At 51.4% G+C, this 27115-nt stretch overlaps 1 protein-coding gene across 1 annotated transcript in view; it reads right to left on the reverse strand.

Annotated features, from left to right (window-relative positions):
- Positions 1-25694, reverse strand: part of LOC119104893 (cadherin-23) — a gene marked incomplete in the record, with an annotated part of 112011 nt that extends 86317 nt beyond the window's left edge. The window contains 12 exon segments of the mRNA XM_037228628.1: positions 579-722; positions 1411-1588; positions 3374-3509; positions 4665-4771; positions 6680-6797; positions 7854-7966; positions 8886-9033; positions 12910-13018; positions 16562-16682; positions 22046-22196; positions 23226-23413; positions 25358-25694. Coding sequence (XP_037084523.1) covers positions 579-722; positions 1411-1588; positions 3374-3509; positions 4665-4771; positions 6680-6797; positions 7854-7966; positions 8886-9033; positions 12910-13018; positions 16562-16682; positions 22046-22196; positions 23226-23363 — 1463 coding nt within the window.
- Positions 25695-27115: the final 1421 nt, after the last annotated feature.

The raw sequence follows: 27115 nt of genomic DNA on the forward strand, positions 1-27115 counted from the left end.
ATTTCGCACGAAGGTTATTTACATCCTGCTTAGCAGACTCCGCTGGATCTACTCCCAAACTTCCGCCGCGCCGCTGGCATAGTTGTCAAACAGACGGTTTCGTCCCCATGCGAGTGGTAGACACTCTGAATAGGGCGCTGCGTTTCCGACAAGGATGGGGGAAAAGCTCATCATCGGGCACTCGTGTCCAGACAGGACATGTCAAGGGCGAAGCCTCCAGTGCTTTTTACAATCTGGGGCCCCATCATCTCGTAGTTCAGGCAATATTACGTATTGACCAGTGCCTGCGCAGCGAACAATACCCTGCGAGGCATTTAATCACAATATGCCGTGCAAGCAGGCAGTCCATGGATAAATGCACAAATTAACAGGCTTATACAATGATAGAAGCATGCTACTCTCCAGCTTTTATCATTTCGTCGAGGGCTATAAAGTCGATTCTATCCCACTCGTACTTAACGTAGACGAGACACGTGTGGTGAACTGCATCTTAGGAATTGAATGTAGTGCAATCCAGCATTCACACCACTGCTGCAGTAAGTGCACTACACAACAAAGGCCTGTACGTCTCCGCGCACCTGTAGGTCTCATCGGAGAACACCGGCGGGTTGTCGTTGGAATCGGTGACGAGCACGGTCACCGTGGCCGTGACCTCCGTCTGACCTTGGGAGGCCACCACGGCGAAAGCGAACTGACGGTCCTCCTCACGCTCATAGTTCAGTCTGCAAAGACGGGCCAATCAGCGCCCTGCAACACTGACTCGCTCGATGCACGCAGGCCAAACGCCATGGATGGCGTGTTGACACAGGCAGGTCTCGAGCAGCTGCCACGCAAGAGTCGTTCGATCCAATCCAAAACGCTTCCGGATGCTTCACTTGGCCGCTTTATACATACCGACATTGAAACATAATAAACAAAAAATAGCCCAGGTTCGATCGAACACCCCGCAAATAATAATCTACCAAAAAGCACACGGGCAGATTGCGTCCTGCTAGACCAGCGCGACGCCAACCAGAGGGGTTGTGATGACACACAACTAAAAACATCACAGCACAAGTGACTGGGCATATCTCCGTGCACAGAAACGGGCACAGGACGAGTTTGCGGTTTCTTGGACGAGCCTGCGCACACCTAGAGGAGCAACGGACGAATCGCTGTCCTAGTTTACACCCAGTTGACGAGTGGCTATGCTCACCCGGCCGCGTCGCTGCAGGAGGAGCCAACACCCAGCCGAATGAGCCACTCATCAAAAGTGGTGTACGGCACAAGCCTGGACGAGCCAGCATTGACCTGGACGAGCCAGCACTGACCTGAACGAGCCAGCATCGACCTGGACACATCAGCACTGACATGGACGAGTCAACACCGCCTTAGACACGTCAGCACCGACCTGTACGATTCAGCACCGACCTGGACGAGTCGGCGACCTTGATGATCACGGGCGCGCGACCCTCCGCCTCCGTCGGGAAGATCTCGAACACGCCGTCGCTGTGCTGCACGTCCTGCAGCCGCAGCTGGAAGCGGGAGCCGGCGCCAGCGTCCGAGTCCGACACGAGCATGTCCAGGCCGGGCAGCGGCGTGCCGTTGGCTGCCGGGGACGACCCGATCCGGTCACGGGAAGGTCGGCCGGGTCACCGGCTCGTCACGGCCACCGGCTCGTCCACGCGCCGCGCCTCGGCGTGTCAGAAGTATCCGGCTGCAATGACCTTTCACACCAAGGCCTGTCGCCCTGCGTTCGGGATATTCCGTGTTTTTTTTTTGCACTTTGAGCACGTGTTTCAAAATGTATAAACGAGAAAATAAAGTTTTTGAAAATGTCAGCCATGTAGCACGTTGTGAGATGGGCACTCTTATTCTGGTAATAGCCTGCATTCATTACACCAGGTGTTACTCGATAAATGACATCATCAAGCAAGTGTCGACTTTCATAGCACAAGTGCTCACTTCAAGCCATTTACATGGTTACAAGTCATCACCCAAGTGGACGAGCCCGAGTCCAGATGAATGAGATGTGGACGAACTGCTGAACCAGGGCTGACTTGACGACTATGTGCACGGTTTTAAGTGTTGACTATCGCCAAGATACTAACTTCTTTCTTGATTACGTTGTTCAACCAGTACGCTTGGTATCATCATTACCATCATTTATTTAATGTCCTCTCGGACAGCGTTGAGATATGAAAGTAGTTTATGATAGTTTGAAAGAGGTAGCTTATCATGCCATAGTGGAGATATATCAGTATAATATAATGGAAGGTAGATTATGATACCATCATAGAACCCTTAACACGCACTCGGGTCGGGGTCAAAGTGACCCCCCCCCCCCTTCCGAAGGTTTTTCCAGACTGGTTTTCGAACGGCGCGGCGCAGCCGCGCCAAATTTTGCATAGCTGTAGACGATTAAAAAACTACTCGTTTGAAATAACAAAATAGATGTAACTGTTAAGGTCGCGTACCTATGACAGATCAGTCAGGCCAAGGTTTCAGAGGAGTCCATTTCCAGGGAATCCTTCAATCTGATGCAACAATTGAGCGTTAGACGAATCCATGCATCTCTGAGATGCTTTCTTAGGCAACACCAATTTTGAATGAGCAAATTACGTTGGCCTAGGATCAGGTACAAAAGGTCAGCCCAGGGTCAAAACCAACCTGTTTTTTTACTCTAGGGCTTGCAGTATGGGATAGTTTCTGGCTCTCATTTCGAATTTATTGATAGCAGGAACCGCATTTGACATCTTCCACGTACTTCTTAGAGGTCAGAATAGGCCATTGAACTAAAGTGACCCGGGTCAACATTTTGTTTCTAGAAACATACCGCCTAACGTAATTTTTGTCGCTTATTCAAATGCAAAACTCAAAGAAGTCTTGTATGATTTTGGTCACCATGACCTTTAAAGGGTCAAGCAAGGTCACTGACCTTAACTGAGCGTATTAACTTTTGCTTAAAAACAGGTATCTAGGTTCTGGGGACACTTTGGAGACCAACCTGGTGGAAGTTGACCCTTATTTGACATTTTTTGTCCCGGAGGGTTATGACCGAGGAACTTCAAACTTTGACTTTAGTGAGTTCAAGTACAGGTCAGCACACCCTGTGAATGGTGTGTCTTTAGCTCTCTCAGTTCCCGAGATCTCAGGGGGTCAAATTGACACCCCCACCCCGCTCACCCGAGTGAAGGGTATCTAGCCGGCCATCAGTGCGCGTGTTAAATGGAGGTAGATTACTGCAGCATAATGGAGCAAGGTCACGGTCAAAACACTTGAGCCGAGAAATCAAGAGTTTTCACAAAGCCGAAAAACCAGGGAGTTCAAGGCCTTTGCTGCGTATACCTATGGAGCACTGGTCATGAGGAAGACACGTGTGATGCGAGCTCACCAGTATCCTCCGGTATGAAGACAAGAAACTGGTTCTTGTTGAAGGTGGGCACCTGGTCGTCTTGGTCTGTCACTACCACCGTAACGTTCGTCACCACCTTTTCCCCCAAGGAGACATCAGACTCCACCTCCTGGGCCTGCGCAGCCAATCACAACACCGGGTCAGGATCATAATTACATCGCCAGGTACTACCTCGTGAGCTTGTGCGACCAACCACAACAGAGCAGCCAAGGTCATCGATCCAATAGAGCCGTCGAGTTCCAACTCCTGACCGTGCGTAGCAAATTACGCTAAATCGCGGCTTAAAATGAACGTTTCTACAGCTGAAGATTCTGAAGCAAACATCATGTATGATGGAATAAGCTCACTTCTAACTATTGGTACACTTTTATATGTCCGTTCCGGTGGCTCAGTTGGTTAGAGCGCCTGCATTCCGACCCACCCATCCGTGGCGGGATGGGTTCGAGTCGCTTTAGGGCGCTCGATATTTGCCCTTGGCAGGTATGGCCTGCGGCCGGTGGCAGCGGTCGCGCTAAAGGCCAGTTGACGTCAGAGGGCAGGACGGACCGTGCCGACCATTGCGGCACGTAAAACTTTCGCCACCAAATTCTGCCGTTGCCTGGAACTGCGCGATCGGATGGTGGGGGTCAGGGCTCACACAACAAGCACTGCTTAGCGTGAGCGCTGATCCCAGAAATCCATCCATTCAAAGGATTCGGACCAAATTTATTTTAAAAAAAACTTTTAGGTGGAAAAACTGCTCTAGACAACGCAATTTCTCCATTTAGTAAATGAGCTCCGCAATACGAGACTGACTGACGCGTTATTGGGCCTAGCACAGCATTCCTTGAAAACTAATTGATGGGCATTATATCTGGAAATCGTGCTCACGAACGCCAGATATGAACGGCTGGACTATCACATTCTTCTTGGCCTTGATCGCCGCATGGCTGATGAAATAGCAGGGTTGAAATGGCGTATTATGACGTCATGAATGCCTGGGTGACCTTGAAACAGTCCGCACGAAGTAGTCTGTACATTTTCGCCGGCGTGTAGCCCAGAAAATGGAGGGGCTAGACCTTAACCAGAGCGAGGCTGTGAACTGCGCCAAATGATCTTCAAGATGACTATTTCAGCCCTCCCCATACAAATATGGATCACTCTCTTTAATAGCTGACGGCTGGCTGATCCCTGACCGGGGGACGCATTCATCCAAGTCCAGCTGTTGCCGCGCGCCAACCGTCCGACGTCGCGCTGTCGGATTACTAGCGGGAGGGCGGCCGTCACTCACCTCCAGCTGGAACTGGTACAGGCCCACGTCTCTGAGGATGTCCGGGTTCTCGCGGTCCAGGCTGGTGTTGCCCGTCACCAGTTGGGTGGTGTACACGCCGCCAGCACCTGTCAACACGCATCAGACACTCAGACGGCAGTACGGTAGACAGTGGCGCCTGCTGGGTCGACACGCGTCAGACACTCAGACGGCAGTGCGGCAGACAGTGGCGCCTGCTGGGTCGACACGCGTCAGACACTCAGACGGCAGTACGGCAGACAGTGGCACCTGCTGGGTCGATACGCCGCTGTAGACGGACGAGGCTGGGTTAGGACGCTGCCTGCCTCAGATATGTCTGCGAAAATTCAGACTTGCATTTAAAATAGCGATTTAGTTATTTTCATATAAGGTTACTTTATTTGGATTTATGTCATTTGGCACCCATTTTTCAACATTGTACAATTACTTTTCTTTCAATAAGCCCTGTTTTGATTTTGGGGTGATGCGTAATGGCCTCAGTGGCCGATGCGTTTTTACCCCCCCCCCCCCCCCTTCCCCGATCAAAGGTTGATAGCATCCGACTGACATAAATTCTGTCAAGACGGTTTAATCGAACGATCTTGCTGCCGGACGCTGGCGGCGACGCAAACCGGCAGAAGCTGTCAGAAATTAAAAGTTCAAAAAGTCGAAAAACAAGCTGGAAACGCTTGCTCAACAAAAGCAAACCTTGGTGACAAAAATGCCACAAAACACCACTTCAAAAAAGGGTTTGTTGAAGGACGTAAGAAACATGTGGGGAAAACCATAGCAAACACACTGTGAGGCCAGGGACCTGTTCCCCACGTATGGTGACCCACACTGGTTAAGCCAGGTCCGATATAAGTGAACCAATGCCAACTATGAGTGTAACATCATATGCGTGCGACCCCAATGACTTGTCAAAGGGCATTTCTCTGATGAGGCGCAAAGCGCGAACACTTTTTTAGCAATCTATTTTTAAGCCCACGCGATCAGAACTGGATAACCTCGCCTCAAAGAGCATTCATACGTTGGCATCGATACTAACACAATGAATGCGGCATATGATATATAAATCGACAACGCTGACCAGGAATCAGCATAAACACGTCATCATTCAACAGCAGTAGCAGCCAGCATTAAATGGAGTTTTCACATTTGCTTAGGGTTTTTTTAACTAAAATGGTCATCTTGAAGATCATTTGGTGCAGTTCACAGCCCTGCCCTTCTTATGAACCAAACCCCTCTAGTTCCTGAACTAGACACCTGTTATGATGTGCAGAGCATTTCGAGGTGACTATTTCAAGATAACCCAGTCGTCCACGACGCCATAATAACGCCATTCAAATTATGTCGTGCCGTAAGCCATGCGGCGATCAATGCCACGAAAAATATTATTGTCGAGTCGTATAGATATGGCGTTTGTGAGCAAGACCCATATATAATGGCCATCAATTGGCTCTCGGAGCACATTTGCTGCGCAGGGAAAAAGCGTTGTCTGGACCAGTATTTTCCACTGAAAAGAGTACTAAGAGTTTAAGTGAAACTATTTCATCATATCTGATGCTTGCTTCAACATCCTCAAATGTGAAGTATTTCCAATAAGAGCCATTTGAAGAGACCTATTATAGTCCGCTGTCAATTGGACTAGTCATTACATAACAGCAATGACGCACTTACAGGCTCAATCAATACCCTACAGATGAGAGACACTTTATACCATAAGCAGCAAACCCGGAGAACAAAGCATTCAGGCAGTAGAGACAACTACGCCGGCGCAGCCACTTAAGCAATTACACACTCACGCGACCCGAGCCGAACATTGGTGTACGCTCACGCGCGCAATCCAGGACACCCACCAGCATTGTTATGCAGATCCAGGACACCCACCAGCATAGTTATCCGGATCGTCTGACCTCGCAATTGCGAAGCAAAATACGTTGTGTTTTGGAATCATCTGTGCTTAGGCCCACACAATCCCCGGTGGAAAGCTCCGCCTCCGACCCCGAGCCACTGACCTCTGACCGGCTCCAGCAGCTGGAAGTAGCCGGCCTCGTCGCCGATGATGGAGAGTCGCAGCTGCCTGGGGATGCCCGTGTCGCCGTCCCGGGCCACGATGTCCAGCACCGGCGTGCCCTGTCGCCGAGCACGAGGTCACCACAGCTGCACGAGGCCGCTCACCGGGCTCAAAGGCGGCTCTCGCCACACACAAGCGAGACGTTCTCCGCGCCTTTCTCGTTGTCGGGCTCTGTCGCCCTCTGAAGAGGTTCGATGCGTGCCATCCGCTTTCATTGCAAGCAGCTGGGTCGAAGTATGTTGGTGGAGGAGAATGTGACAGGCACAACTACTGTCAGGACTGTTGGTCCAACTGTTCCACTGTCATCGATCCTCACCAGCTTAAATGCCACAGAGCCGCTGGTCTCATGCCAAGAGCCACAGTTTTCATGATCTGCCTTGTCTACAGCTTTTGAGCTCTGAGCTTCGTTTTGATGATCTGCTTTGTCCTTACGGGTTCAGGAAAAAAAGGGCTGAAGCGGGTTTTTTTCGGAGGTTCTTAACACGCCGGTAGACAACCGATGTTTCTAGACACGCCGGTGCGTGGCGCGGAGTCCGATCGGTAGCAAGAAATGACGTAGTTAGTCGTCTCCATGAAGAAACAGTGAGAGAGGAGCAGAGCGAGTATGCGCTTCTTGGATGGTTTAGCGATTGACAACACCATGGCCGACTCATGGAATATCAGCAGGCTTAAAGACAGTGCATAGACAATCCTGAAGTCCCGTAAACTCACACTGGACGACATGTTCTCCCACAGATGTTCGTTATGGATAGCAGTTTAACCCGATATATTTCCGTTTTCGGAATAGCACAGAGTAGCAGGAAACATATCTGCTCTCAGTGAGGCATAGAGCGTTCTTAGTTCAGGCGCTTCTAATAACGGATCTAAATTTATCAGCTCAGGCGTCCTCAATTATGCAAATTAATTTATAGGTTCATACGTCCACATTGATGGACAGAACGTTCTCAGTTCAGGAGTTTTCGGTGAGGTACATAACATTCTCAGCTCAGGCGTCCTCAATTTGGCATATCAAGTTATCAGTTCAGGCGTTCTCAATGAGGCAAAGCTTGATGGACAGCACACCGGTTCCACGTTCCCAGGCGAGCCCAACGAAACACAGGAGCGTGGGGACGTACCGGCTGGGTGTTCTCGGACACAGTGGCTGAGTATGGGCCGTTGACGAACTCCGGTGGCTGGTCCTGCACGTCCTCCACTGATATCACCATTCGGGCCTTAGACGTCAGTTGGGCTGAGGACGAACACAGCCAACAATGAGCCGGGAGCGGAACGGCCGTGGTTCGATTCCCTCACACCATACCTTTCGCGCCTCCCCAGACAGTACTGTTTTTTACATTTGGGTGACGCACACACTGCGGCGGCTGCAGGTACTAACGCCAAAACTACACACCTCCACGTACCAACGATACGAGGGGCCGTGAACGACAACCATAAGCGCCACTCTGTGCAGAATACACTCAGCCACACGTCTCACGCACGACCGTGAAGAGCGATGTGGCTTGAAACCAACCCGGGCTGCTGTTTGCGGCACTGGCAGCTGCAGCCTTTGAGCTAGAGCCAAGCACGTTTGGACCGATGCACTTAAGGAGCTAGGCGAGAGCTATCAAATGTCCGCATGCAAAGTAAGCGATGCTTTGACGCCATCAATGCACATAAATGGAAAAAGACGCAAGGCGGAGCCGAATGCACATGCAGACTGCCTGAGAAGTGCGAGAGTGCGAGAGTGGCAGTGGCAGGCAGGCACAGTGGCACGGAGCCTGGGACACACACACACGGGCAGACAGTGACAGACACCGCGCCGGTGACGAACAGGACGGAGGGCGACAGACAGCGGCGCCGGCAGACACAGACACAGACACAGACACAGACACCGCGCCGGTGACGAACAGGACGGAGGGCGACAGACAGCGCCGGCAGACACAGACACAGACACAGACACCGCGCCGGTGACGAACAGGACGGAGGGCGACAGACAGCGGCGCCGGCAGACACAGACACAGACACAGACACAGACACCGCGCCGGTGACGAACAGGACGGAGGGCGACAGACAGCGCCGGCAGACACAGACACAGACACAGACACCGCGCCGGTGACGAACAGGACGGAGGGCGACAGACAGCGCCGGCGCCAGCTCGGCGTCCGACTGACGTTTGCCGTTGTCGGTGGCCAGTACGCTGACGTCGAACGCCTTCTCGGCCTCGAAGTCCAGCGGGCCGCGCAGCGTGACGATGCCGATGAAGACGCCGCTGTTCAGGCCGACGCCGCGCACGTCGAACCGCCGACACGCCTCAGGCGTCTGCCGAACACGACGCGTTGGCAGTGTCAGTGTCAGTGTCTCGGGCTCAGCGTCCGTGTCTCGGGTTAAGTATCAGTGGCATTGTCGCGGGTTCAGTTGTCAGTGTCTCTGGTTCAGTATTGGTGTTTCGGGTTCAAAGTCAGTGTCAGTGTCAGTATCAGTGTCATCGTCGCACCCGGTTCGGCGGTGGCGGCAGGGGTGCAGCGCCGGCGCAGCTCCACAGCCACAGCCGTCACCCCCGCCGCCTTGGTCAGTTCCGTGGCGTGCATTATTACCAGACAAAAAATCCAAAGCCAGAAATAAATTCTAAGCCCTAACCGGAGGAGCCGTCTGTGGTCTAGTTAAAAACTGCGTTACTAAAGGAAGGGGGGGGGGGGGGCGGGGAGCTTACCCCCACCGGCTGCACCTCTGGGTCTGGTCACCCCACGGTTATGTCCTCAAAGGCTTTCTCCTGCCTCCTCAGCGTGGATGGACGGCAGGCGCGCGCCCATGGTCTACCGCATGATAAGCGCTGCGCAACATGTGGACTCCATAAAAGCTACATAACTTAATTACGCGGTTTCGTTACGGTCCATCTTCAAGTTTTAAGGGAACTCTGTAAGCGACTGCATTTTTGTTTTGATCAATTTATGCATTATAGCTATGGCCATTCTCATAAGGTGCATCACAGCTAAAGGGATCTCTAACTTTTCGTCATCTCAGTTTTAATTCCGGTATTCAAATTAGCGTGCGTCCCACCAAATAATTAAAATTGGACTAAGTAATATCAAATTATTCAAATTAGCTCTGTAGAACTTGTTCCACAAACTCCACCAACCCCGGCCAGGATCGTCGCTGGCATTTGCGGCCCGGAAACCAGACCATCATCTGGGGAGAGAGGGGAACGGCTCTGGGGACAAGCCTATGTAGTAGGCTGTATGTAGTAGTATGCAGCTGTATGTAGTAGCCTATGTATCTATGCAGGGCTTAAGCAGTTCAGACGAGGAGATCGTTGCCAGCCAGCGGGCACAAAATATGCCAAGGGGAGGCATGGCACTCCCGCACCCCTCCCCTTTTCGATGTCCCTGACCCAAGCGTCTCAAAATCCGTATTAAGCTCCACTGCCCAGGCAGTAGGGCTAGATAACCATGCACCTGTTGTGCAATTGTCCGGAGCGCTCGCTGAGATCGGCACTCGCTGTGCAGGCAAATCTGCCAAACAATGGTGACAGCATGTACTGAACATGCTCCCATGTTCAACACAAAAATGCCTGTATTTTACATCGCATCGCACAGCCTCCTTGACACCCTCCTCAAAACAGCGCCCATCGGTGGACCGAGAGCCAGTTTTGTCTTTCTAACTCACAACGATGATATGCGCAGCTTCTCGGGTGGCAAGGACTGAGGACGGCAGCCAAGCATACCGCCCTGCTTTCTAATCGACCCACGCACGACTGCGTCTGCCGTCTCCAAGGCGTAGCTGCGTGAATTCCCGCACCAATCCGACGTACCTGAAACCAATATCTCCGTTCGGAGAAATTCTCACTGAAAGGATTTCAGTCGGCTCCACGCTCGTTCAGCGGCGTCTCGCCGGCCCCGTAGGCGGCGACGGGCGGCGCGTCACGCAAACCCGGTTACGTGTGACGGAGCAACAGCGCGCACGCCTCCGTTCCTCTAATCCGATCACCGTCCAGACGGGAGGAGGGGAGGGGTAGGGAGGGGAGGGGCGCCGCGGGCGTGTCGGGCGCCAGCCGGCAGCTACACGCGTCCGTCCGCCCGCCCAGCGACGCTGCGGGTGACCCTTGCTGAGGAGAGGGTGGCGGCGGCGGCGCGCGTGGTGTCGGCCGGTGAGACTCGTCTTAGGCAGGGGCGCAAGCTGAGTGAACGACGGCGACGGGAGGCACCAGATGCTGAGTGAACGACGGCAACGGGGGGCACCAGATGCTGAGGGCACGACAGCGGCGGGAGGCACCAGATGCTGCGTGAACGACGGCAACGGAAGGCACCAGATGCTGGGTGAACGACGGCGGCGGAAGGCACCAGATGCTGACGGCACGCTGACGCTGGTCCACACGGTGGCACGGTGATGGGCGGCACGGGTGATTATAGACGAAAGTTATCATAATAATAATCATCGCAATCCTCATCACAAGAATAGATCAAACAGCACCTTAATATAACTAAAAGCTACATGGCCATTTGCCGTCGACCCAAGCTTAAACTCCATATCATCAATAACACGAGTAAAAAAGCACCTAAGGTATTGAGTCATCGCCATTGCGACAGCTTAAGCCGAAAATAGCTGACACTACATCTAGAGGTTGTGGCTAAGCCAAGATAACAGGCAACCATTACTCCCTTGCACAAAAATATTCATCACGATTGCCGCTGTTACGCAAGGGAGTAGGCGAGAAACAACGATGATTCGTCGAGCATTGTCAGGACGTTGTTGGGTTGTCCAACAGACTGTGTTTATTTTACATAACGTTTCGTTCCGCTAGGCAACGCATACGAGCAACCGCGTAGTTTCTGCGCCATCGTGGCAGAGACAACACCGCTCCCTGCCATTTAATATCAATTTAGCCCACAGAATGCAGACTTTGATGCCGCTTGATTGGAAACCAGGCGGTATTTGCTTCATCTGCTAGCAGATCGAGCATGTCGGAGAGATGAAACAACCGCCCGCAGCATGGGACGAGCACGGTCAACAGTCCCGGCCACATCGCCCCTGGCTGCTGTCAGTGTACACAGACGACCAGTCCCGGCCGCCGTGCCCCTGGCTGCTGTTAGTGTACACGGACGAGAGTCGTTCCAAATCCGGCGAACAGAGCTCAGTAGATCCCCGGCGTCCATCAGCGCGGTCTCGATCGCGTTTGCTAGCTAACGGCCTTTCGGCAACGAGTTCGCCAATACAGAAAGCAAGCACTCCGTCGGGTTGCACCACTCTCACAGATTAGCTTAGAATACTTGGAGCGAAAAGCAGCCGGTAGAATGCAGAACTGTCGGCTAACGGCTGAGCCAGGCCAACAATCCGTGAACTCGCCAACTTGATTCAAATGGGCACCACTACCGTGGTCATTGGAGCCTGGAGTAATCGGAACTAGTCTGGAAACTATGCCTACATGATCCGTTCACACACATACACATACACACGCACACGCACACGCACACGCACACGCACACGCACACGCACACGCACACGCACACGCACACGCACACGCACACGCACACGCACACGCACACGCACACGCACACGCACACGCACACGCACACACACACACACACACACACACACACACACACACACACACACACACACACACACACACACAATAAGCAACAGCCGTTCTATTCTCAGGTGCCTGTAAGAAGAATCTTATGTCTGCTATGTCCCATCAACAAAACCGGCTGACAAATAGTTAACGACTTTGACAATCCGTGCTCGAGACATAACGATGATTCAATAATGATTCAGTAAGGATTCAAGTAATAAGTAGTTGTGAAGACCCGTGTTGTTTGGTTATCGATTCCATGCGTCCACAACTTGAATAGTTCATGAACTTGTCCATCTTTCTGACTAAACTATGTACATTGATAGCACGGTTCATGTACCTTCAGAGACAAATCGTTACATAGTACATCGTCGCCTACGCCGTAGTGTGTGTCTGCATATATCGACTGTAGTGGCAACGTTGTGTATGGACAAAATGCATCTACTGCAGAGTTAAAAACAGCTACACGCAGGTAACTTCTCTACGATTATCATCACTGACCCAGTGCTGAGATTCAGGGCACTGAAAATATCCCACAGCGGGAACCGAATCAGACCTCCCGGCCCGACGCCAGAGCCGGAACCTCCCCGACGGCCCTCGCCAACAGAGCCTGCGGTGGAGCTTACCTTTGACGCGTCGCACACCAGGTTGACTTCTCCGTTCAAGCCGAAGTCGGCGTCCGTCACGTTGACCTTGGAGAACACCGTGGACCCGACCTCGGAGGTCTCGCTCACGCTGAGGACGACACGGCGCCAGGTCAGGCTCAGACAGGGCCATCGACCGCCTGACGGGCCAGGACTGTGCTGGACAAGTGGACGCTGCCCCAAACGCGGTCATTCTCGTGGTCGTTTCTCCTAGCCATGTTCTGTCATTTGTTCAGCAAGCAGACGCTTCAAAATCATGCGCCCAAACACGCATGTTCAGATAGTTGCGAAGAACAGCGAAACGTGACATGGTCGATACCAACGTTGGAAATGGAATAAAATAGCCCTCACCATAGTCATCAATGTTCTTCACATTAACAAATGGGCGCAACCTAACCACCACTTTGATAAGACGCGTCACATTTTTACGAGCCACCTTGACAAAAACAAACATTTTAACATCGATTTCTGAAGCCGTCGGAGTTCAAAGCGCGCCATCCGTCACCCCTGTCGTCAGCGTCGCAAGGGCGTAAACAAGGCAAACAATAAAAAATAGAAGCTGGAGCTCAGCCGGGCCTGCGTTAGCAGGAATCACAGTTCACCGTGCCTATCGGCGAGATTTTCACACCTTAGAACCAAAATACCGCTGCAGTTGACGACAAAGCGCGCAACTGACCACCGTTTCATTCCTATGCAAGCTGGTAGAGTGACGTAATCGTAGCCGTGGCGTAATCTGCTGAGACCGTGATCAGCTTCAGCTTTGACGAAACACAATGCGCGTTGAAATTTGAGCCGTGCCGACGAGCTATGGCGCGGGACGCCTGTAACACTGCCGTGACAGGAGACCTTTGGTGTTCACGTCACGCGCTCATGCGTACCGAGCGTTACAGCGGATCATGGTAGCCTGAAAGTGCATCAGAGCACAACGCAGGTTCGGAAGCCCGTTCGAATCTCATCGCAGAGTGTAAGCTTATAACTGAGTGCTCCGTTCCTGCGTTCGCCAGCGAAACCAGTGCATTTCAGGCGTATTCTAGCCCATCTTATTTGCATCTCAAATTGAGATGATGGACGAGAAAGCTTGGCGAAGGCTTAGCAGCACTTTGAGGAGCTGTACTTTCCATACGCAATGGTAATTGTACATGGAAAATGGGATAAAATATTTCAGATATGCTGTCTGTGAGGCCAAGGATGAACATCTTGAATGTAAAATAAAATGTTCTTCGTTTCACAAACACTTAGTTGGCCGTGGGCTAAATGGTTTCTGTAGAAGTCAGAACAAAACACAGCTGGCGTTATCAAGCACGCCGATTTATCAACAACTGTAAATGCTACTCCGTGCCCTCACTAGAGTGCTTGCTAAACTCCAGACAACTCTGACAATGACAGCTGCATTGCCGCACTCCTTAAACCAGAACATTTGAACAACTCCCGTGCTTCAACTGCGTCCGACTGGCGTTACAGCGAGATGAGACTAGCTAGTGCCAATGGAGAACACAGGCGATCGTGCCGTGCTGGTAAACTTGTGGATCTATGTGAACCATCTCACCCTGGCGCGGAGAAACCGTGGATCCGCCAGCATTAAAACACAAGATCGATGTCGAATTGCAGAGGCCAGAGCACAGCAAACAATCGTGCCCCGTAAAAAGTCATTTTGCAGACCCGACACGTAAACACAATAGCCCGTTGTACACAAGCGCAGGGTTGCAATTGCCCAAAGGATCTCAAAACTGTCCACCCTACACGTGCCACAGCAATGGAGCGGCAGGCGGCCAGCGCCACGTTTTCAGGAACAGATTTTAACACATGACACTGTGGCTTAAACCAAGAACGCATGTGTCATGCATGCGTATAGGCCTGTGTAATTGTGTCCAATATCAACCCAAAACACGCGTTTTCCGCAATACATTGGTCTATGTCTGCAATTGCAATTAAATCGCTACTAAATGACCGATGTTCTCGATTAAGTCTGCTTCGCTACAGCACGCGAAACACGAGCTATTTCCGGCCCTGAGACACGCGCTGAGCGCCTATCAAATTATCATAAAAGGTACGCTTTGAAATGCATGAAATGCAAACTTACTGGCGTCGTCTGCCGAGTGTGTCTGGCTGCTCCATTAGCGTAGGTCTTAGGTCAACCCAGGGTCAATAGGGTCAAAATATGGTAACAACGCATATAGCCGCTAACTCTCCCATCTCCTAATGTCTCGCCCATACCTAGCAACATAAGGTGTTTTCCTGGAGTGAGGACCAGTTCGGTTCTAATCGGTTTTGCGTGCGAGAACAATTCTTTTAGAGTTTCAACCGGAATATCACAACCGCACTTTCCATTCGAACGTATCTAATAGAAATGTCACCGCGTGATTACTAACAATCCGTAAGAGCCTGTGCAGATCAGAGGCAGACAGAAACAAGATGCGGCCAGCTGTACTAGGGTGGTTTCCTTGCCATGGACGAGCTACGATGAAAACTTTTCCAGATTGCATTCTCATGAAGTGATGCATCTTCTGTAGGAAACCCTAACAAAACATGATCTTGACACCTCAGTTTTAACAAGCGCCCGGGTGTTCGGCTAGATACCCCTCGCTCGGATGGGGGGGGGGGCAATTTGACCCCCTAAGATCTTGGGAACTAAGAGAGTTGGAGACACCAAATTTGCAGGGTGTGTTAACCTGCACGTAAACTCACTTAGGTCAAAGTTTGAAGTCACTAGGTCATGACCCTCGGGATAAATAAGATCAAACAATGTCACATTCCAGGTTGGTCTTCAAAATGCCCCACAAAACCTAGATAACTGCTTCTAAGCAGAAGGTCACAAGCTCATCTGAGGTCAGGGACATTGCTTGACCTTTTGAAGGTCATGGTAACCAAAATCATACAAGATTGCCCTGAGTTTTGCATTTGAATAAGCGACAAAGATTACGCTAGGCAGTACGTTCATCAGAAATGCCCACCTGGGTTAGCTTAGGTCAATGACCTATTCTGACCTCTAAAAAGTAAATGGAAGATGTATGATGCGGTTCCTGCTATCAATGAATTCAAAATGAGCACCGAAAACTACCGCATACAGCAAGCCCTAGAGTCATAAAACAGATTGGTTTTGACCTTAGTCTAACCTTCATACCTGACCTCAGGTCAACGCAATTTGCTCATTCAATGTTTATGTTGCCTAATAAAACATTTTAAAGATGTATAGGCTCGTCAAACACTCCGTTGTTGCATCAGATTGAACGATTCCCTAGAAATTGACTTCGCTGAAACCATGGCCTGACTTAAGCCTGCCATAGGTCAGTGACCTTACGCACATCTAAATTTCTTTCACAAAACGATCCGCTATTCAACTGTCAATAGCTATGCAGAATTTGGCGCGGCTACGCAACGCCGTTTGGAAACCATTCCGGAACAGCCTTCGGAGGGAGGGTCAATTTGACCCCCCTCACCAGAGCGCGTGTTAATCCCTCCCCCAGATGGTCGACTATTATTGGCTCATGCAGTTACAATCACAGTTTGAGCAACAGCTTCGCCATAACATCGTGGACCTATCGTCACCGGGTCTCCTCGGTGACGTCACAGTGCGGCGGCCAATGGCGACGCGACAGGCTGGTCGGTCACGTGACCGGCTGGTCACCGCTCCCACCTGAAGCGATAGGCGCCGTTCTCCAGACCGTTGAACACCGGCGGGTTGTCATTGGCGTCGACGATCGGCACCAGCCGGCGCACCGACACCAGGTTTGGCTCCGAGCCCTCAGCAACAACGTCTGTGGCATCACAGAGGTCATATAGTTCAGAGGTCACAGGGGCCACGAGGGTGTGGACGATTGGCACCAGGCGACGGACCGACATCGGGATTGGCTGCGCGCCTGCGGCACCGGCGTCTGCGGTTCGTATCACAAGAGCCACAGGGGTCACATGGGGTGCACGTGGCACAGGGCCGCAGATATAACACATATTATAGAGGCCGCACACGACACATGAGTCACATTGGGTGCAGAACCAAGGTCAAATCGGCCTCGGTTAAGGGCGCAGGGGTCACAGAGGTCACATAATTCAAAGGGGTCACAGCAGTCGCGCCAGGCCGCAATTCGAAGGTAGGGGTCTAACATGGGTTACAGAAAAGGTCACATCTGATTACACATTCGAGTGATTTTAAAGAAGGTGAAGGGTTCGAGTCAGTGGAGGCTTAATGCAGTAATTTGGCTGAAAAGCGGTTTGGATCCGAATGAATTGAGAAAGCACCGGAGGCCACTTTACCCCACATCCAAAAACAATCTGTTGATTTTACGAGATTTACTCCGAGGGGATACGCAAAGCTATTTAGAGACGGCAAAAGCCGAACTGCCGATAATAAGCGAAACTTAGAGGCCACCTAATGAAAACACCCGCAGTATTCATTTGTCGCCCTTCCACGGGGTAACCGCCCTCATAACAAATGAAGTGGTGCCGCGCATGACCATTGAAACATCTCAAACATCATTCCAACCCTTTCCATCACTACTGAAGCGCATCACACTTCCGTCTATTGCGAAAGCTCGCACAATGTCTGTACAGACCTGGGATGAGCGCTGTGAACATGGGCAACGTGTTCACTGCAGCTCGAAATTTCGTGGGCTTGTCAGCTCTCTACAACCATCACGCCCACCCGCCGACAAATAACACGCTGCAGTTTGTGGTAGAACATGCTGTTGTAACTGCTTAGCTTCCAGATGCGTGATCGGTGGGCCGCGGTTAAGGTCACCAATGCGTCGCGGTCAACTGAAGCCCCGGCTTGAGACAGGTGAAGGGCATGGCCAGATGCTGACAGATAGTGTGTATTAGCTTAGCAGTAGACGTACGGTGCCGCCGACAGTACGTGGTCTTGAGCTATCGTCATCCGGTAAAATTTGTCACACTTTACTGCATCCAAACACTGTCAATGTGAGAATAGCCCTGCTCATGAGCTTAACACGTGCTCAGGTGGATGTCAAATTGACCTCTCAAAGGTTTCTAAAATGAGTTCCGAACGGTGCGGCACAGCCGCACCAAATTTGGCGTAGTTGTAGACAATTAAATAACGGATCGTTGGGTTTAACAATTTAGATGTACCTTGCAAGGTCGCTGATCTACAGCAGGTCAAAATCAGGCGTGGATTCTGCGAAGTCCATTTCTAGGGAATCGTTCAATCTGATGCAACAACGGAGTGTTAGACGAGACCATACATCTCTGTGCTACTCTCCTGACCATTTTTTGGCAAAACACGTTCAGGCTGAAATCCAGGGGGATAAGGACCCTGTGCCCCTTTTAGAGCTCAGTCATACACAGAGCACAGGAGCACCCTGACAGGAAAATAAGTGAGTCTATTGTTATAAAAAGTCGGCGACTAAACCCCAACGTATAAGGCTCATCACGGCCAATTACGCGAATGTGATATGAGCCTTGATGTGTGATGTGTGCTGCCTTAAAATCGTTTACATGTGTAAGTTATGCTAGCGCGTGATGCGCAATGCCTGTTCAATTGATATCACTTGCATGCATTATTGGTGCGTGATGTGGGATGCTTGTTTACTTCAACTCGCTTGCATTTTGGAATGAAGCGTGATGAGTGATGCCCGTTTCCTTGAATTCGCCTGCATGTGCACGTGTTTTCGCGCATTCGAATTCTTAGGTATGCGCTGCATCGTAGTAATGGCTGGGAATTGCTCCTTGTTTTATTCCCTGAATGATGGTGTCCTGTAAAAACTGTCTCACTGTTTAATAAGACAATCTGAAAAATCGAGTAGGATCATCGGCGGGCAATCTTTAATTCACTAATGCTATTGTTTCGATAACGGCATGTTGCCGAAACATCAACCCATTTAGATATCCATTATCCAGGTTTTCCCCGAGGGAAAACCTGGATAATGGATAAAGGCTTTGTCTTATCTACTGCTGCCTTATCAATGTGAAAAATGTTCCTCGAAAACACACTTAATAGCTTACGTAAAAATCCACAGAATAATTACAATATGATGAGGAAAAATGTGTGTGTGTGTGTGTGTGTGTGTGTGTGTGTGTGTGTGTGTGTGTGTGTGTGTGTGTGTGTGTGTGTGTGTGTGTGTGTGTGTGTGTGTGTGTGTGTGTGTGTGTGTGTGTGTGTGTGTGTGTGTGTGTGTGTGTGTGTGTGTGTTTGTGTGTTTGTGTGTTTGTGTGCGCGCGCGCGTGCGCGCGTGCGTGCATGCGTGCGTGCGTGCGTGCGTGCGTGCGTGCGTGCGTGCGTGCGTGCGTGTCCTTGGGGCTTTCAACGACGCACTCAGCTGCTGAGGCTACATGTCGTCGCCTGTCTCTCATCTCTCAGCATGGCAGGAAGGACGGGGACCGCGGGGAATCAAACCCTGTACCACTGGTTTCTCAGACGTGCAGCGGTGCACCCAATACGGAGAGCTGAATTCCCCCACAATGAGACCGGAGCGCCCGTCTGGTGACAACGTTGGCAATGGGGGGGGGGGGGGGGGGTAGCAACAGCGGACAGCAGGCCAGCAGACAGCTCCTGAGTTCGAGGAAGCTGACCAGCTCGAGCTCATGTGCTCTGGGCGACTGTTCAATCAGATCTCGGCGACGAGTGCTTCACCTCCGTCAGGTGAGTTCCTCGCGACTAATATCGCCACGACTGTCGGAGCACAAGAGCTCTTACCTGCCCCTCGCGAATGAGTGGGTAGGTACTTACCTACAGTCTGAGACCGCTCTTTCATGCTAATGTCAGCCGCACGGCACGCCTTGAGCTCGCCACATTTCAACAGCTTCCACGAAGTGAGACCCGAACATAATTGGCCAGACAAGGTTATGGCGGTCAAGGGACACCGTCGTCAAACAGGCACGTGGCGCGCCCCAAAACAGTTCGCTGTCTGACGTCAAAGTCCTGACACGTCGAGTTCCATACAGCTATATATAGTTCCATACAGGGCCGGCAAAATTACTTCAGGGCCAAGGTTCTTATTGCATTTCCTGCCCAAGATCCGAGGCTGATAGAGGAACAGCTGAAGTCCTGAAAACGACTATTCCGGCCGAAGTGCTGTACACCATACACCGTAGTCTTCCGGCGATTTGACCACTGGGTCACTTGGTCCAATGACGTCATCGTTTTCCTTTAATATTGGCTTTGGAGTTACGCCATGAGGTGCACAAGAGCGATCTAATTAGACAGGAGTTAATGACGTCAGTTGAACAAGTGGCCTTATGGCCGCTGAGGGGATGCCAGGGGCATGAGTGAGGCACGATTTTTACCGTGTCTCGCTTGGCAGCGTGGAGAAACGATGACCGCATTTTTCAGATGGGTGGGTGGTCTCTCATGAATTATGGGCAGGGTTGCAAAAGACGATTACGCTTGAATTTTGCTTGGAAAACTTGATAATGCAATATATATCTCCCTGACATTTTGTTATCCTTTGCTGCTCTTCTGCGGGGCGTTGACCTAAGTGAGCTAAATACATCATGCACATTGTAGAACCTTGCATAAATCACCCAGCCCAGCGCTTTACAAGGTCTTCTTGGAACCATTAGACGCAGAAATGACACCTCAATGTCGAGAGATCTTGGTATGCACAGTTCAGGTTGGGTGAAAGATCACGCATGCGAGCACACACATCAGGCGCATGTCTCGCCATATGGGAGTTGCACACGTATTGCGCTGTAACTTGCGCACTACCGGAGGAGGAGCCGGCACATGCTCCGGAGGCTTGCGCTGTAACTTGCCGAACCTGACTAAACGGATTCAACCGGTATCTGTACTTGAGACATCATTCCGAATAGCTTAAGAGCGATCTTCTTGATACTTTCAGAACCTTATTCCACATCACTTTCATAGGAAGTATATTTCTTAGTCCATGTCATACCAGGTAGCTGAACGAAGTCAGTTTCACGTAGGTCATGTCGGACGAACATATTGTTGAGCATGACGTTCGTTAGCAATGCGTTCAAGCATTTGAAGTGTGCTGGCCTGACTAACTTTTCCACTCTACGTTGCCAATACCTGATCTCCAAACTGCACCATGATTGTATCATGGATCGCAACCCTACGATAGCCTTGACTTTTGGCTGCCAGCGACACGTGCTCTCATTGCATCACGTTTGGATTCGGTTCACCTTTGAACTTGACGGCATTGTTCTTTTGCGCCAGGTGCCAGCTCTCTCAAGTACTGACGTATCATAAAAACACAGATAAACTAGTTATCTCCAAGCCTCTCTTGATTTTCGCTGTCTTACAGCACTGTCATCTATACCAGGTCATAAAGCTTGTAGATCTACTCTTCCGGTACTGCAGAGCAGAGTATGGTGACATCGTCTGCTCTCAACGACGACGACGACTTTCAGCTAACTTGACGCTGCCTACCGTGGTCAGTCGCACAACACGAGCTCAAGCCAGGCCAACGATGGTTGTAACCTTTTTGATGCCAAACTCAAATGAGTTGTGCTAAATATTTTGAATAATTGGTCAGTAAAGCTGGAATATCTTCTAAATCACTGGCTTTTGACGACGGACAAAGCTGACAAAAACTCTCGTGATTTGAATTCATGAAAATGTGTCATAGAGCCCGACCTGACCTAGTCCTGACCTCCCTTGACTAAATCCTCGACCTTACCAACCTACCAACGTACAGTGTTTTAATATCTGCCCAATTGGCTGGCAGGGATGTCGATATGTTCCACGCCATTACACCCTCGGCTAGGGGCTCATTGCCTACCGCCGCTTCCTTTGCTCAAAACCGACCAATCATCATCGAGCCGGGCGGCGATCAGCCCAGCATCTAGGCGCCTCAGGCTTGACAGGTGGGCCGGGCAGGTCACATCTCTGGGCTCGGGGTCAAACAGCAACGGATCAGCGTCATTGAATTGCGTGCGGAGGTTGATGCATAACCAGGATTCTGCTAACATGGATCATTATTTAAGTCCTGAGCACCCTTCTGGATGGATTTTTGGAACACCGGATGTACCTCTAGCGTGAGAGACCGGGTTTCGTTACGACGTCCGTTTCAAAGATGCCCGGCCGACGACCCCACCCGGACCAAACCCACCGGCTCCCAAGACTCAGCGCCAAGTTAGGCCCACAACTTGTGCAGAGACCCACGCAGGTGATCACAACCCTGCGCTGACCAGGAGTCGCGCCACTGACCTGTGATCGTGAGGATGACCTCGACGGATCGCATCCGCTCCCGGTCGACGGGGCGCACCAGCGTCACCCGCCCGGACAGCCGGTCGATGCTGAAGAAGTCGCCGCTGATGGAGTAGGCCACCCGGTCGCCGTCCGCGTCCGTCGCCGATACCTGCGCAGGCACCTACAGTCATCGGCAGGTGGCGGCGGGGGATGGGAGGCGAGGGCGGGGGCGGTGGCGGAGGCGTTTGTTGCCCTCATGGTCGTCAAAATTCCATGCCCCGGACTTCAGCTAATGAGCTTGAGGCCAAACCAGCCAAAGTACTTACAAAACCTCAGAATGCGTTACGTAAGACCAGTATTAAAGTACTTCAATACGCACAGAATGTGTTGAACCATAGAGCGTGGAAGACTGACCCACAGCACAGAGCACCTTCAGTTAAGCCATCCCCATTCCCCGATTCCCCGATCCTCGGGGCTTTCACAGTACTTCCAGCTAAATCGTCAGCGCAGCACATAGGGCTCAATCGTCAGCGCAGTGCACACGGTTCAATCATCAGCGCGGCGCACACAGCCCAATCGTCAGCGCAGTGCACACGGTTCAATTGTCAGCGCAGTGCACACAGCTCAATCGTCAGCGCAGTGCACACGGTTCAATCATCAGCGCAGTGCACACAGCTCAATCGTCAGCGCAGTGCACACGGCTCAATCGTCAGCGCAGTGCATACGGCTCAATCGTCAGCGCAGTGCCAACGGTTCAATCGTCAGCGCGGTGCACACGGCTCAATCGTCAGCACATTACCCACAATAAATCGTCAGCACAGTGCCCATGGTTAAATCGTCAGCAAATTGCACAATTAAATCGCCAGTACAGAAAGAAACGTGATACATTCTCATCGCAGTGGCGGCACAGCTGACGATTTACCCAGCGTACTGGTTAAATCGCCAGCAGTTCCCATAATAAAAGCTTCAGCATAGCGCCCTTTTCAATCGTCCAATGTCTCTGTCTCCAATGTTTCCGTTTTCGAGTAGTAATCTCGTTCCATAGCAGTGCCTCTATCCCACCGATACGCAGCTTCCGCCGCAAGTGCGTTGGACGGTGTCTAAAGCCAACAAACACGCTCGACATACGCAGTTGAACTGTCAGGCGGACTTGTTTGACGCCGCTTGTTTATCGGCTACTGCGTACATGTCATATTACCTGATAAACTTGTGAGCCAACGGGCGTATCTTCCTTGATTGCAAAATCCAGCATGTCGCCGCCTTTTTCAAACTGCGGTGGCCTGTTCTGGGCCACTGCGCATGCGCAGAGAGCTGCCAGAAGAATCCACACATTCATGGCTGCAGATTTCGACGACGGTATTTGACGTCAGCAGACTCACACCATGCCTGAAAAGAAGAAGCGCGTGGGTGTACCAAAACCAAATAATCTTCACCTTATGCTGTGGCTAGCAAGGCAACGGGCACAACTTAGACTGCAAATAAATATAGGTAGAAGACATCATCCTCCATTCAGCTGTCCTAAAAGCCGACCTGGAGGTGAAAACAAAGCGGTCCGTGCATAATTGCCACACGTCAGGTTAATAAACTTCTTTCTTACCTCAAAAGGCCCGTTTTCTGGATCATACGGTCACCGTTTTGAATAAGGCAGCCCATTGTACAGATCAGTGGGCCCAATGTCGTCTTGCCGGGGAAACCTTTTTTCTAGCGATGGGGCCCCGTTACACACTTTGCCTTGTTTTGGGATAGCGAGGCCCATTAGCTAGGTTTCGGGGCCGATTCATGGATTGGAAGCATCCTGATCTCAATAAGGAGACCCCTCCAGGCGCCATATCCCTTTTCTGGGACAGAACGCTTCGTTTTACGATGTTTTATTGCTACGTCTTATGGCGATTTGAGATTGGAGGCTTTGTTTTATGACGATTTGAGTTTTGCTTACAGCTATTCACATTTGCTACTGCCGCTCCAAGTCAAGTTTCCAGGTCCATCTGTTAGGACATTTACAGCTTCTGCGCCGGTTACAGCCAAATACAGCCACGCAGGCGGGAAATGTTGAAACAATGCTTTGTAACGAAACCGCCAGATCAAGCATCTTTCAGTGGTCGTGTAAAAACTCTGCAACTCCAGTGAGAAATGGTGCGGACTCCGCTGCACTTGAAATGCTCTATTCGTCATTCAACGCCGTAGTTAGCGGTCCGCCTTTCGTGAGTCGAATTTGATGCCCTTCTATGCAAAATTGAATTCTCCGCCGTGACTGTCAGGAGCCAGGCCTAATTCCATAACGTGACTGCCAGGCGCCAGGTCTCATTCTCCGCCGCGGCAGGTCTGATTCTCTGCCGCGCCAGGTCTGATTCTCTGCCGCGCCAGGTCTAATTCTCCGCCGTGGCTGCCATGCGCCAGTTCTATTATCGGTAAGGTGTGTCGCTCACCCATATACTAGCATCAAAGAAATGTTGCCAACTCTCACGTGTTGTACGGTCCATACATGTATACTCACTAAGACACTTACCTGCTGGAACTGTGCACGACACACCTTATAGGTCACAAGACTTCTATCAGGCAAAACCGGCCGTCAAGCGGCCCTCCCCATGCTCCGGCAACGAAGTTACGCAGTGATTACGCTGTACCTCCCACAGTAATGTTACGTTATGCTACTCCGCCTGCCCACCGGCAGTGTCCCACTTCCTGTGGTTACTTCCAGATCCAGACGTCAGCGACAGGTTCCAGGACAAATTCCGGCGCAGGTTTTCAGCCGGTAAGATGATACTAGGAGTACCGTTGTAGTGTCCGGGAAACTAAGTCCGGTTGGTTTGCTGCCCATTTACACGCTAGCAAACGTTACGTGAGTCAGCTTGCGTGGGGAATCAGTCCAGGGAGAACCCCGGGGGCCCGGGCTCCCTCCTTCCGCCAGGGATTTTTTTTCGTTTATCACCACAGAGGGCTCCCGGTAGCTAAAAATCGGCGTGATGCGTTCTCACTGAGGTTCAGGCTCTTCCCTCAGAAAATCCTGGTTTCCATATTGAATGTTTAAAATTCAACTGAGGCCTACTCTAGAAAAACAGCGTATGGCACCGTATGAGGTTTGTGACCCGGCTTCCATACCATTCGCCGCCCTGGGGGAGGGAAGGGGGCGAGGAAGCCAACGACAAGCCCCACTCTTGAGCCTAGCACGGCAGAATCGGACCCCGAATGATCCCCTTCTCCAAACATTACGGACCCCTTGCCCGTGCATCACTGTCACAACCGCCGAATGTCCCCTGTCAAAGCGCGGCGTAACACTTCAAGGCAACGGGGCTGTCCATGCACAGACGGAGCTGCTGGACGCGGACTGACCTTCGGCTGGCGGCGAAGCCCTCGGCGGCGCAGCAGCTGTCTATCCAGAGCCTGCAGTCGCACTTGCCAAAATCCAGCTCACTTCAAACGCACAAAACGCACAAAACGCCAGATTTTGCGCCCAGAAACACCGCAAGAAGGCCGCAGCAGTCCCTGTTGACACCACGCACTCGCCTGGCCGGCCGACCGCCACCGCCCCGGGATTCGGTGTAGTACCGTTACTCCGCGCGCCCGCGGCGCCGCGGGCGCTGCTCTACCGCTTCCCGAGCCGGTGGCGGCCAACCGGAGTCGTCCACCCCAGGTGTGTACGTGGGAGCGGCCGGCCGAAGAGACCAGCCGCCCGGACCTGCGGACGCGGAGAAAGCCGACCGGCCGGCACGGGACGGGCAATGGGCACGGGGTCAGGTGGGAGGAGTAGCGGGAGGGGGAGGGGCGGGGGCATGGCGATAGACGAGGGGAATGCTGTTGGAGAAGTGGGCAGAGAGGTCCAAGACGTCTGTCATGCCGTGCCGTAGCGGACTGATGAGTGGAATGCTGTTGCAGGATGGGGAGAAGGGGCCCAAAAGTTTTGTCATGCCATGCCATAGGGGATCGATGAGGAAAGCACTATCAAAGGAGGGGACGGGTAGGCCCAAACCTTCTGTCATGCCATGCCACAGGGTCTTCACGACGTGCTCATCTGCTGTGACTGTGAAGTGCGGGTTGATGCTATGCAGATATAAAACATAGTGAATGACCTGAGTCCTTGACTTATACCTTATAAGCCTTACGCCCACCCCGGCGCAGACCACCTCAGTGCAAAGGTGAAGATGGGCTGGTGCTGTCGGGAGAGCTTGAATAACTGAAACATTGGACCTGCTTTCCTCGACCCAACACATTTTGCAAAAATACTCGAGCCTGCCTCCCAGGCAGCTAAGGGAGTGCTTTTTCATATCGTCTGAAAATTGGTTGAAGAGGCAGGCTCACTAATAAGGCGCCTTTTATTTGAGTTCGAAGGCAAATGAACCATTACAACAAAATTAAGCACCACTTCTCCCAAAGTGAAACTTCTGTTCTTGTCTTTTGCGCTAATTCTTTAAATATGTTCGTTTCACACATTTCCAATAAGAATAATCTAGAGACAAATGATTCTCACCGAAATCGAAAAGCCCTAGGCTTAAGGAAACTTAGAGTTTTTGCTTCGACTTTATCTTTTGAGTTGAGTTCCTTGGCGTGAACAACTATAAACCTTCCGCAGCAGTTGGAGCAGGAGTATAAATTGAGGGAGCCAGCTAGTTTACCTTCTTAGGCAGTGACGTATTCAGGAAGACAACTTATGAACTGTCCCTTCGTCACGGAATTTGCCTCTTTTAAGATTTACGAGTGCAAGCAAAAGCGATCTCGAGATTCATCAGTGCAACTTGCTATCACCAATGCCGCACTAATGACTATCATTGATATAAGCATCTCCTTGATCTGGTGCCAACGGCGCCTTATGCACGGATAACAACATTGTTTATTTTCATTTTTTGAGAGAATCCTGTCCCTCGAACGTTGATTGGAGCCCTAAATGTTAGCTTGTACTTCAATGCTGTTTTTTGAAATGTTGCACAACTTAACCCGCGCCCGGCCTGGTGTATAAGACAGCCACACCCGGCAGGGAGGGGAAAGTTGAATTGCCTCCCTGGAATCTCCAAGAATACGCCTTATGAGACAAACAAAGATGCCATTGTGAAGGTATCGTCAAATCATGAAGAATGCACACAAAATGTTTGACCT

Source organism: Pollicipes pollicipes, unplaced genomic scaffold, assembly GCF_011947565.3.
Source record: "Pollicipes pollicipes isolate AB1234 unplaced genomic scaffold, Ppol_2.1 Scaffold_6052;HRSCAF=7182_pilon_pilon_pilon, whole genome shotgun sequence".
In the NCBI taxonomy this organism is placed as follows: domain Eukaryota; kingdom Metazoa; phylum Arthropoda; class Thecostraca; order Pollicipedomorpha; family Pollicipedidae; genus Pollicipes; species Pollicipes pollicipes.